General features: G+C 38.0%; 1 protein-coding gene across 2 annotated transcripts in view; it reads left to right on the forward strand.

Moving 5' to 3' along the window:
• The first annotated feature begins 517 nt into the window (after positions 1 to 517).
• The window catches only part of mapkapk2a (MAPK activated protein kinase 2a), a 33,781-nt gene continuing 20,378 nt past the window's right edge, over positions 518 to 13,920 (forward strand). The window contains exons 1-2 of one of the 2 annotated variants that reach the window (XM_046875716.1): positions 518 to 784; positions 919 to 1,213. In XM_046875716.1, coding sequence (XP_046731672.1) covers positions 995 to 1,213 — 219 coding nt within the window. In that variant the 5' untranslated portion in view covers positions 518 to 784; positions 919 to 994. Of the gene's footprint in view, positions 1,214 to 13,920 lie in introns of both variants that reach the window. The other variant, XM_046875715.1, reaches the window with a different exon arrangement.

A 13,920-nucleotide genomic window follows, 5' to 3' on the forward strand; every position in this document is an offset into this window, starting at 1 on the left:
AAAACATTCATCAAATTATTTTTTTAATCAGATGATGTTTTTGTTGGTTTGTTGCTGGGTGACTCCAAATGCCCATTCATTATAGTTTTATCACTTATCAATGAGCGTGTTCATGGTGACAGACTAAAGCATGAACCTTGAGTGAATCACATGTTACTTTAAAAAAAAATAGGAATGGATGGTTCTGCTGCCATTATTTAATTAAATTGGAAAGAAATAATTGGTGGAGAAATTATTGGTGGAGGTAAAAGTTGAAAAAGCTGTGAAGAAAAGCTCTGAAAGAAAAAGAGTCGTTTAGTATGTGGGACTTGGCAAACAAAAAAATATCACTTATCAAAGAAAGATTACGATTTCTATAGTACGTTATATCTTTTAATAAAGAAATTGTAGTTTGTTGAGTAATGCTTGGTGAAAGTTGAGGATGTGCCGCTTGTGTTTTTTCGCCTCATCGCGTTTCCTTTAAGAACCGGAGCGTTCCAGCTTGAATCATGACGTCACCAAAAAAAAAAGTGCCAAGGGAGAGTCGCGAGACACTGGCTCAAAGTAACGGAGGGGGCTGAGCGCGAGCTGCGGACTTAGCCGGCTAGCAAGCATCGGCTCATGTCGTCGGCTTTTAACAGTTTTAACATTTTATTATAGTATTTTTTTTTTACACTCGGCAGCGGAGTTTTAACATAAATTCAGTAAAAACATACAGTTCAGGGTGTTTCCCGTCGCGACGAATCGACGGAATGGATATTAGCTGGCCGGCTAGCTGACAAGCCACCTCCGAGCTAGCATCAAAGTTGGTGAAACTAGCCGAAGCGGTTTTTTTTTTTTAATTCTTGAGTTTTTATTGAAATATAGTTGACAAGTATTTAATGAGTAGATCATTAAGTGGTTGTTCCTAATTTTTATTTGTTCGAAAACACACACCAGAGAAATTTGTGAACGAAGGGGAGTGGCGAAAAAAAAGAGCCGCGCTGTGGTCGCTTGTGTCCGGCTGTGAGCCGCGATGTTCCCCAACTCGCAGAATCAGCTGGTGTTCCCAAATCAGCAACAACAGCAACAAACTCTACAGCACCTCCAGTTTCACGCCAAACCCGCGCTTCAGATAAAGAAAAACGCCATAACAGATGACTACAAGGTCACCAACCAGGTTCTGGGCTTGGGGATCAATGGAAAGGTGTTGGAAATCGTCCAGAAGAAGAACGGAGAGACGTACGCGTTGAAGGTGAGAGTGTGAGAACGAGACGAGCAGCTAAAACTCCATATCTCTGTCTATGTCCATGTCTGTCTTTATGACTGTCTGTGTGTCTGCTTATGATTCTCTATGTCCCTGTCTATGCTTTTATGACCGTCTATGTCTCTGACACTGTCTCTCTATGTGACTTTTCTCTGTCTGACTCTCTTTTTCAAGCCAAGTTTAGGAATCCTGGGTAATAAAAAAGGGAAGTTACCACAATGGACTTAATCCTAAATGGACATTTCCTCTATTACAAATTCCCCTTTTAACAGCTCATTCATTAATCATTATTTCTATTTATTTGCTTACTTATTTTCACCTCCACGTCACTTATTATAAAAAGGAATGAAACCTGATTTAGACAGACTTGGCGATCCATTTAAGGATCGGGTCTGATTATTGTCTAATCCCTCTTAAAACCTTCAGCTGCTCATTTGGTCTTGGGTGTTCTTCGCTGAAGTCACCGGAATGAGGTTTATTTGTTTTAATGCTGCGTAGTGGAAACTGCCTCTGTACACTGGAACCCTGACCCTTGGCTATTCAGTCCATTAATGGCCATGTGTACAATGACTACGTAGTCCTACGGACACTTATGTGAAGTCGAATTTCAGGCTTTTATTGTGCATTACTGCGTATTTTGCCTGTTTTTCAGGATGTCACTGTTTTTCCAGAGTGTTTAATCAGGCTTATGTTTAAAACGATAGCATGTTACAGTATGACTCAGGAGCTTCTTTCTGTGGGTGTTTCACAAGTAAAAGTTTAGACAACATAATTTTGTATATTTGTCTCAAAGTTCAGAGCGCCTGCACGACTTCCTTCTCCCACTATCAGACAGACGGTGAGTGAAAAAGGCAGAGGCGTTCATTCACTTCCTCGTGTTTGTGGCAGCAGCCAAGCGATTTCTGGTGTGTTGCTTAAGAGGCGCAAATAAAACCTGATTTCCTCTCCGTCAGGTTGAATAAGGCAAGCGGTCGTGCTGGCTTCCAGCAAATCATTTGGCATGGAATATGAGTTGGTGTGAAAGGGATGCCCTGAACATTATTTTAACAGGGACGTCGATGATGTCAATGGCTTGCGTCAGTTCATGTCACGTCTCCTCTCCGGTGTCAGAACTGGCACCAGGCAGCATTCATCTCCTTTCGGCCTGGCCCTTTTTTAGCCGCAGAAGTGCACTGCTCGTCACGTGAAGCGTGGGGGTTTGTGTGTGTGAGCGAAAAAGAAAGACTAGATGGGCAGTGGGAAGATCTGGATTGTAGAACCTTTGAAAAGAACACGAATGATCACCGAGCAGAGGAAGGAAGATCTCCCCATCTATTCCAGTGCGTCTTCAATCAATATGTAAGCGGTAAAGTGAATTACACCTGACCTGACAGGATATTTCCTTTTTAAAGAAATCTCTTCTGAACTATTCTGCTGCGAAATGCTTTCTCCCCCGTTTGTTGTTGCAATTGCCGTGACTCTTCTGGATAGACTTTCTACTAGATTTGAATGTGGGGATCCGAGCCACAAGAGCGTTAGTGATGTTGGGTCCTGATCTCTGTAGAACAGTTTTGGGTTACAGTCTTCATTCCAGTTTGTCTCAGAGGTTCAGTCCAGTGTGGTTGAGGTCAGGGCTCTGTGCAGGCCATTAAACTTTACTACTGGCAAAACATATGAACATTTGTTCATATGGGGATTGTGATACAGGAACCACGTATAGGCCTTTTATTTCCACTGACAAGAAGTTGTAATACTAAAGCATACAAAGACGACATATTCACTTATGTGCTTCTAACTTTATGACCACAATTTTGGGAAGGCCATCTCACTTTGATGGTAAGTCTATAAGATACCTGAGCCTTGTCACCTTTAAATGTCAGTGCTATCTCACCCTGTCTGTGCACACAAAGCAGAAATGTTAATTTTGGTAAACTGTTTAGTTTTGGAAATAGCATTTTCAATGTGTGTAGGGGCCAGCTGTTAGATTTGTGCAACATTTTTTGAAGGCAGCCTTCAATGGAAATGAAGAATCGTGTGCGTACATGCAGCACCTTGTTTAAACTTGTAATAGCAGTTTTAAAGTCTCACAGTAAAACCCTTTAGGGAAAAACAGTTCTCTTTTGGGAACTGAAACCATCATTGAACTGAAGGGAATATCTTTAGTTGCTGAACTGTGACTGCAACCTGCACCAATGGTGTCCATGTGACAGGATTTGTGGATGCCCATCCCTTGTTCTTGATTAATCAGTAGAGTAGGTATGTGCAGTGCTGCACCCTTTTCAGAGGAATGCAGATTATATTTATCCTGCTTTTTTGTCCGAGTTTATTTTAAGAGCGAGTATATACAAAAGAATTCCAGGTAAAAATTATTCAGAGAATGTATATATTTTTTGTTAGGTTGCTTTTAGTTTTTCCCATGAACATCTTCTGATCTAATCATCTGAATAGGCAGGAGATCCAGCAGCCATGTGGCGCCTGCTATTTGTGTGTGTGAATAGCAGAAGCAGTTCTGCAGAGTACACTATTCAGTCTTCAGCTACATCTCACAGTGGGTAATATCTCGGTTATTATGCTATATAGTTTAATATTATGGTAACGGTTACCTTTTTAAAATTTAATTTTGCATTTGTTTCTTGATTTATTTGTTTATGGACATATGGATTATTATTTAAAGTAGTTTTTACCAGTCATACATGCAAGATCAATATTCATTGATGATCCTGGCACACATTTTGCTTTGCGATTCTGCTTACATTCAATTGTTATGTCCTTAATGCTGGAAATGCAGCACACTGAATCACAGTGGTTAAAATCCCTGCGGCTTCACACCTGTACTAACCTTGTAGTTTCACATCCACTACACCTGAATTATTTTAATAATAAAGGAAGTGAGTACATGAATGAACAATGCAATGCATGATTTGTCATTGTTGCATACTTGAGGTCACTGCAGGTCATGCAGGCCTTTATAGAATCCATTATAACTTTTAATGTTACTGTCAGAAACAAAGGGTAACATTTAAGATTAGAATGGATTCACATAATGCTTGGGACTTTTTTATAATTCAGCGTTTTAGTCATGTATTGAGCAGTGCTTACTTGTATATTTTTAACCTGTGCAAATATGGTCTTGAATGAGTTCTCAGTATGATAGTGTTAATGGGACTGCATCATTAATGCCACACAAGTTATGGCCTGATTTTAGTAAATTTTTTAACTTGCTACAAAAACACCAAATGGCTCTGACTACTACCTCAAAAAAATGCTGTTTGTGTCTGTTACTGTTATAAGTTGTCCTCTGTTTATTGAGATGCAAGGTTATTTCTAGTGGTATCTTGTGATCATGCTTGTTTGTCATTGCCTGGGGTCCAAACTATTCCTCGGGAGGTCAACATGCAGCTGTTTTATATAAAAAAAAAACAGGTGGTCTATTTTAATAAGCTAGTGAATAGTTCCCTGAAAATCTTGTACCTTATAAAGGTATGAAGAGATGAATGTAGATTTTGGGAAAATGTATCCATGTTACAATTTCATGCTGAATTTTAGCTTTGTGCTGGGTTTCACTTCAGCCAGTTTTGCTAGCTGTTAGAGATAACCGAGCAATCTCCAGGAAGAAATAAACAGCTGATAATGAAGTTGTAGCGGAGTGTATTAGATTTGTGAGATTGTGTGCATTTGTCCAGTCTTACTCTTACTACCACAGATGGAAAGTTTTCGAACTCAACGATTAGGGCTAATGTAATATGCAAATCTGTTAAATCTTATCCTTTGATCGTAGATTTAAAAAATGATGTATATTTAACACACTTAGCTGGCTAACTTGTCACTGATAGTTGTTTTTGCTTAATAGAATGTACCAAGTCAGTCATTGCTGCCCTTCATACCTGCAACTTGTGCCTGCAACAGTTCGCTACATAAACTCCTTGTTTCTGATGATTTTGGTAGTGTGCTATATAGTAAGTGGAACATGGTTTACATTTGGGTTAAAAACGCTGGTTTATCTTGCTGAATCAGTGATCTTTTTTTGTATCTCTTAACTTAATAACCAGTGACAGCAGGTGTCCAGGCTCAACTTTGTAGTATACACAGCCGTAGTGTTGCATAATTAATTGTATTTATATTGATGGTGGTCAATTATTTTAAATAGCAGTTTTAGCATTTATAAACATGCAGTTATTTAAAAGTCAGATTACTATAAAGATAAGATATACCTTTATTCATCCCACAGTGGGGAAATTTCTCGTCTAAAGATGCTTTGAGCACAAAGCATCGATCAAGGACATTTTAGAACTGACCCAAGAGCCTGCAACATATGTTTGGGCTTTAAAGATGGGTGGCAAGATGAAAGTCTTTCATTTAAACAACAAAACACGCAAGCGTGGCTAAATGTATCAAAAATGATAGATCCCGGAACCACGTGGTATGTGTTATGATCTGATTAGTTTTAAGTTTAATTTTTGATGGCCTTAATACCGAAAGTCTTTGTTGGTTGAGCTTGAATCAACAATTTTTCATTTAGCATGCAGTGTGGCATTGAACCTCCTGCTTTCACAGAACAGAAACAGCTCTTTTCTCCGTATTTGCAAGCTATCAACCACAGCCCTTTTCCTGTGGCTGATTCAATAACCAGGATACTCAACAATCATTGTTTTTAAAAATGGCTTTTAAATAACGTTTATTAAATTTTTTACCACAAGGATGCATCTTTTTTTGCTGTTTGTTTTACATGGGGGGGGTGTTTTAATTTTTAACACTGATTAAAACCGTGTGGTCCCTTTAGGGCCTGACAGAAATGAAAGCAAGCCAGTCATGATATAGCTGTCAAGTTCCTGAAGCATGTGACTGGAAACTTGGGTAGGAAATAAGCCCAAGTGGGTGGAGCGTCTAACTCGTCGTCAGTCAGCAGTAATCTGTGTTGTCTCGGTTTTGCAATGTACAATAAGTGATTTTTCCTTTTTAGCTCCAGCCAAACTTCTGGTGGCTCTCTTTTCATAATACACATTGGTACATATAGTTTGCACACACATGCATTTTTAGTATGGTGTAACACTTTCCATGCATGTCCCCACCTACCCTCTTCAGCCTGTTATGTTACTTCCTGTTTAACCACAACCCTTACAGAATGAGGACAGTAAGAATAATTCTGCACTGGAGAGCATTCTTGTTTGAAGCAACTTGCTATTTTCTGGTTCATCATTTCCTCATTTATAGTGCAAATGACTGTTGAACCTGTTTTAAATGTTTCTCGAAGCATGTACTTGATCATGCTCTGAGAGAAGGGGCTGGTCAGTATTAGTAAGATTTGTTATATTAGCGTAATTTGGTGGTACTGATAATATAGTGTTAATGTAAATGAGTTTCAGTTAAGCAGTAACTTACAGCTTGAGAAATTATTTAGAAGCACGTCAATAATAGTAATATTCTTTTTAAATATATTTTCTTTCAACACATGGCACATTAATCACTTTGTTTGTCGTATAAACAGACATCTCACTCTAAACTGTTTTATGATTAGGTCTGTGACTCCTCTAGATTGTAAGGTGCATAGTCTCATCATTTTTTCTTCTGTTTTTACTCCTGTATGGTGCACATCGATATGTCGGCAAAGCAGCAGAGCACAAGCAAACATTACATACTTTACATTGGGTGTTCCAAATCTGTTTATTTGTCGATGCATTGCAGAAAGCCCTATTTTAACTGAAGTGCCCAGATTGGAGCGCTGCATGATGATCGCCCTGATTGCAGCACTTCTTCAATACTCACCATGACTCGACATCAAGCGCAAAATGCAAGCAATAGGCCTGGTGTTCTCTAAGAACAGGGGAGCCTCGTAATCACAGACTGGAGTACGAAATCAGGAAGAATAGCACTCGTACGAGTTATCATATAAAGAACATGCCAAAGAGAATGTCCGTCTCGCTCTATGTTCCCAGTTAAATGTGTACCAGTTAACATGTGAATTGGGAATAAGCTACTTGAATTTCTTTTGTCTATTTAACCTCAGCTTTTAATATATACACCAATCAGGCATAACATTATGACCACTGACAGGTGAAGTGAATAACAATGATTATCGCTTTGGTTAACGTCCTGCTTGGAAACCTTGGGTCCAGTCATCTCTGTGGCTGTTACTTTTACAAGTACCACCCTCCCAAGCAGTGTTGCATTATGTACACACTTTCATAGAAATGGTACTTCCTGAGTATAATGCACCATGCCACATAGCAAAAATGGTTTAGCAATGGTTTCCCCAGATCTCATTCCAATCGAGCGTCTATGGGATGCGGTGGACAAACAAGTCCGATCCATGGAGACCCCACCTCGCAACTTAGAGATTTAAAGATCTGCTGCTAAAATCTTGTTGCCAAGATAACACAGCACAGTTTTAGGGGTCTGGTGGAGTGGCCTCGTTAGGTCAGGGCTGTTTTTACAGCAAAAGGGGACCAGCGCTATATTAGGCAGGTGGTCTTAATTCTATGCCTAATCGGGGTTTGTATGTTGCTTTGGACAAGGGCGTCTGCTAAATGCCACAAATGTAAATGGTGTGTGTGTGTGTGTGTGTGTGTGTGTTACTGATGACTAGTGATGGGCAGCAGGGTAAAGACGTCACAATGGAAACAGACATATGTCATCCGACACGTGGCACACCACGCTGCCACGTGTGTCTCACAGAGTAAATTAAGAACAAGCCTTAACAAGTTTGCCTCAATGACTGTTCCTGTGATGAAAACAAACTTTTGGTAAAAGTAAGGACATGCAAACTTTCACTTAATGGCAGAACACAAAAACTCTGCAGAGCGATAATGCTTTATTGAAGAAGAAAAAATACTTGAGTACAGACTAAATTAACTGGAAAACTGACCACATGACAAAAACTAGAAGTTTTTGTTTGGTTTTTATTTAGTTATTTATTTATTTTGTGCTCAAATCTCATAAGTCCCTCTTCACTACACATGACAACACTCTAGGGCGTTCACTTTTATTATGTTCTAAGGATACAACAAAATGAATAGGATGTCATTTGGGATTTGCTGTAACTAGAGCTGGAATGCTGTTTGGGTTGTAGTCAAGCTTAACAGTGATTTTATTTATTTTTAAGTGTAATTCAGAATGAACATTAAAACATTTACTTGCAGTTTAACTGTGATGTTGCCACTTGGAATTTGGAGAAGTAGGAAAAAAAAAAAACCATAGCTGACTTTCGGTACAAATAAAAACGTTTGTGCCTATAGAGAAGTGATTCTGGCAAGAGGAATTCTCAGTTGATGCCTGCATTTTTAGCACAACCCTTATGCTGTAGGAATAAATTTGATTATAGCTGTGTAATTTCTGCATAGTTGGTGGACATGGTAGAAATTGCAGGAGCAATCATATATGTATAAAAGTAACATTGTACCATACTAGACCCCCCAGGTCTCCTTCGGTCTCCTTACTCAATTTTAGTGTCTATCCTCATGAATGCTTTTGTGGCTGAATGAGCCCAAGCCCCCACCCAGTCATGTTCCAAAATCTAGTAGAAAGCCTTCTTAAAGGAGTGGAAGTTGTAGTATAGTAGTAAAGATCTTTAATTGATGTCAAAGGTTATTTAGTCTACACCAGTGTTTTACCTCTTAAAATATTTGTAGTCGGTAACCCCACACAAAACTTTATATGCCAGTATATGTAATTGGTTTGTCATTTGTTTGTGTAGTGGATCACAAGCTCTACGTCAGATAGTGTGTTATCGTGGAATGTGTAGTATGCTGTCGTCTGTATAGTCTCACTTTCTTGGGCTGTAGCGTAGATAGAGAGTCTGATACTAAGTCAATACGTGTGGTCAGGAACTGTCAACATTCAAAGAGAGGGGCACTTTGACTTCCATGGCAGATGGCTAACCAGTTTTTTGCCCTCAGATTATGTTAACAGTGATGTCTGCTTTAAACAAAATGCTGATAGTTTTTAGAATCCTGTTGCCAAATTATCAGTCCAAAGACACTTAGGTTCTTCGAAAAGCTCCCTGTGTGGTGTTCAAAAGCTTGTTTTTCCTGTTAGTAGTGTATAGAGACAATTAGATTGCAACTTCAACGTTAGTCAGGATAACATACAGAACAGCTTTGTAACCTGTCTTTAAACCTTAAGGAGATATATATTAGTGCTGCATGAATAATTGTATCGCATTCGCTATGTCAGCTTGTGCGTTTTGATTTAATGAAATAAAGAAGTGCCTGTGTGGACACTTACATTTAGTTTGCAGATTTTCCACGCCGCTAACGAAACAAAAAAAGACCAGATAGTCTCAGTTTAGGTAGTGCACGTGTGGCGTGTGTGGGCACGTGACTTTCCGGTTTGCAGCACGCTCCCTGTGTTATATGGCGATATTTATCTTTAACATTACCAATACTGAGCAGAGAGAGGAACTGTGCAAGATTTGCTAAATTAAAGTGACTACATCACGTGGCAATATGACAAATCTGTAACAGATCTCACTGATTTCTTGTATTTTTCACTTTTGCCCCGCCGCTTTCCTTTTCCTCATACTCATGCCAGGACACACACCCGCTCGCAGTAACGCGCATCTTTCCTCGACGCCAGCGTGTAACCCGCGCACTCGCTGATTGGCACGCCTTCACCTGGCATCCTACTCTTTCCCACACACATCCCCATATTTGTGGTCAGCTCTTCCCGGTATATCGCTCTCTTTTCGGTGTCTGTTACATCCTGCGTAAAACAGGGCTGTTTATAACCATTTGAAACCCTGGGCAAGATTTCTATTGTCACCCTTCCATGTATCTGCCCTCCCACCATTATGCTCTACTCCCATACCATACAAATCTTTAGTAATCTTCCATAAAAAAAAGATTAAGCACAATTAATAATAATGATTTAAAAATTGCCTGAATTCAAGTATGTAAACATACTGTATCTTAATCTTCAGAAGAAAAACAGGTACTGTAAATAATCTAAACGGGCTGAGGGCAGTGGCAGGGCATTCCCTGTTTGAACAATGTTTAAATTATTTTTGTAAAAATGTTTTTATTTATTGTTTTATTTAATTCAACTGTATCTTGAAGAAAAAAATGTTTTGTTAATGCAAATGTTAATTAAAAAAGTAAAAAATATTTCCTTTTAAAAACCTCTATAGCTTTACAAATGCACATTTTAGCATTATCACTAATGCGTATGCATTTTCCTTGCTTTCTTTACCAATCAAGTGGACTCATGAAACCATTTATTATAGTGCTAACGCAATATTGACCACAATCGCAACATGATTTTTTCCAAATCGTGCAGCCCTAATATATGTGTACAGGTGCAACTCAATAAATTAGAATATCATTAAAAAGTTGATTTATTTTAATAATTCAATACAAAATGTGAAACTTGTATATTATATAGATTCATCACACACAGACTAATATATTTCAAGTGTTTATTTCTTTAAAATGTGATGATTTTGGCTCACATTTAACAAAAAACGACCAACAAATTAGAATACTTCATAAGACCAATCAAAAAACATTTTTAGTAAATCGTTGGCCTTCTGGAAAGTATGTTAATTTACTGTATATGTACTCAATACTTGGTAGGGGCTTCTTTTGCTTTAATTACTTTTTTAATTACATTATCCAGCTTCTTTAGCGATGAGCTTTTGTGTCTTACCCTCCATGTGCAGGGTGTCAATGATCGTCTTCTGGACAACTGTCAAGTCAGCAGTCTTCCCCCATGATTGTGTAGCCTGAACCAGACTGAGACACCATTTAAAGGTTCAGGAAACCCTTGCAGGTGTGTGGCTTCCTGAGTCTAGCAGGTGGCTTTCAATCAGGGGGAGGGAGAAAAGGATCATACATGGTCTCAGATAAATGTAGGCATCTCATTTTTCATGCCATCTTCATAAAATGTGAAATATAATCTCATGAGACCTGTGGCTTTTCTGGATTGCTACAGAACTAATTTTATGTATTTATATATCTATATATAAATCATCTGTAACGTATTAGCTTTTTGAGCATCATCAAATTTGACAGTAAAGCCCAAAGTGCCTTCTTTAAAAAGATATCTAAATTGTGCATGTAGCACACTTTTGTCAGGAACTGAACATTTAAATTTATGTAGGTCATTTTCAGTCCCAGAATTTGGTCTGGTTGGGACGAACCAGACATAGTCTCAGATAAATGTTTTGTAGGAATCTCATTTTTCACGATATCTTCATTGAGTTTGAAATATAAACTCATGAGACATGTGGCTTTCAACCCAGTTCTTTTCTGGATTGCTCCAGGACTGATTTCATGTGTTTATATAGGAAATAATAAAAATGTTTAGTGCCTGAAGTTTATATTTACAGTACTTCATCATCTATATCTTTTTCAGCATTTTAAACTTAAAATCCACTAAATTGTGTATGTAGCCCACTTTTCTCATTGAAATTCAGGTAGGTCATTTTCAGCTGAGAGTCCCAAAAGTGGGGGTGAATGATAACAGGTTAAAAAAACATTGTATAATCAATTTCTGCTGACTTGTCTTAGGTTCATTGTCCATAAAATCTCTGCTTTTGGGAGTAAAAAAAATGTCTCTCTAAAAAGAATTTGAGTATAGAAAAGGGAACTGCCCTTTAACTACTATACAAGGGACTAGTTTCTGTGAAGAAGCAGGAGTTAGATTTTAATGTCACAGTTAGAATAACATGTCAGACGCTCTCTTGTGATGTTTGCGAGTAGGTTTAAATCAAAATTGAAAGGCCTAAATTAGAAAATAAATCTTATGACCTTATCTCTCTTGGCCGTCCGGACAACTGAGATTTATGGTTTTAGACAGAAAATCTTTCTATTATTCCGGTTTGAAAGTCCTGCATTCTAATTTAATATGAACAACAGATTGTTCAACATTGCTTGCCATGAACAATATGGCAGCCCCCATGCAGATACAATTTATGACTTGTTTGTCCTTGGCAGAATAAACGTTGATATCAGATTTGTTAAATCATTTACAGTGTAGATGTGCTGCTTTATTAAGATAAGTTGAATAGCTTACATCCTTTGAGGACTTTCCGGTCCTTGGACAACATAACGTGGAAAAACCCCACGGGGGAAGAGTGTTCTTAATAATGGTCACTATCTTTGGCTTAGTGCCATTCGACAGTTCAGTGTCATCTGATGACTGGGGAGGGAATCCACCTGTCATGCAGTACAAAAAAAAACAGTATGTCAGGGTGGGTAGTTCAGTCTTCCTGTGTGGACTACAGTGTTACACACTAGTCACAGTGAAACCATTTTTTGCAGACAAACATTTTTTGTCATCCTTCCTGCGTTATCTTTGTGTCTAAGGACATCTGCTGGAGGGATGCATATTGCCTCCAGACCTGCTTTTCATCAAGCTTTTATAAACAAACAGCCATTTGAACTATGCAAATAAACATCTATTCAGGTGCTTTTACTAAACTACAAACCAAATAACTATTTAGTTGATATGGAACACTTGGATTATTATTATTTTTTTTTCTGTTTATCAGGCACCAGATTTACTTAGTACCTTTTATATAGATACTGTAGTATCCATTACATTTGTTTAAGGTGTCTTGTCTGCAGCTGAAACCTTTTTCAGCATGCTAAAATAATAGAATCTTTAAAATGAAACTTAAATTTGATTAGCATTGCATTAGCATTGGTATGGCTGTTCTGATGAAACATTATCAGCAAATGCTATATGTGCTTTTAGCTGTGACATCTGGAGGTAAACGTTTCTTTCTGATCACAGGCCATGCGTTCCTGCAAACATTTTCTGGGATATTTTTATATGACGGCATGTTACGAGTTTCAGTGATCACTTTTTTAGTGTGACACACAATTTTTCTGCTGTTTATTGGTGTATTAATTGTCAAAAAACATTTGTGAGACTGTTGTTTTCAGTTTTTGTTATAAGGATCCTCTTTCCATTGTTGGGAAACTTACTGACTCAATTCTGTTTTTAAAAAGTTTAAAAGAGAAAGCTAAATAAATTTTTTATGCATATTAAAAATGATTAGATTATGTGTCTGCCATACAAGCCCTTATGTACAGGAGTAAATGTGATAAAAGCAGTAATGTATTCAAATGTATAGTGAATAAACTAGATGTAACGGTAAGGGCAGTATATTTATATAGAATTCATGTACACCTTCTGACCAATCAGATTCAAGAAATTTTTTTTATATTTTTAAAGCAGTTTACATTGGATTATGTACTACTAAGTAACTACTGAGAGCTTTAAGCTCTAACTTAACTGACATTACTTAATGTGCATCTCTTGTCATCTACTGAGGTGATGGATGGTCAACTATGGGCAACAAGAGGCATTAGCCTAGTGATAGACACGTGCACAGAAAAACACCAGGAACAGGGATTGTATTTCTCTACCATGAGGCATTCTGAAACATAAATGAAGCTAAATTGCTTGACCGGGAACTGCGCTTACATCACTGGAGTCCTCTTGGAACAGTTCAGTGGTGGTTACAGTGTGTTCCCTGCATTTGTGTGGGAGGAATTGCTGAGTCATCGCAATAAATAACTACTCCTAATGTCTTTAGATAAGTTACATGGCTGAAGAATCTATACTCATGTCCTATTGTTGATTGGTCTCTCAAATATTGTACAGGTTTTTCAATGGGGGAAAAAAAAAATTAGACCTTACCTATTACTTTTCAAGTAGAACAAGGGAAATTAATGAATATTAGTTACAGGCCCTAGGCCGCCTTCTGCTTTAGC

This window comes from Silurus meridionalis, chromosome 19 (assembly GCF_014805685.1).
Source record: "Silurus meridionalis isolate SWU-2019-XX chromosome 19, ASM1480568v1, whole genome shotgun sequence".
NCBI classification, from domain to species: domain Eukaryota; kingdom Metazoa; phylum Chordata; class Actinopteri; order Siluriformes; family Siluridae; genus Silurus; species Silurus meridionalis.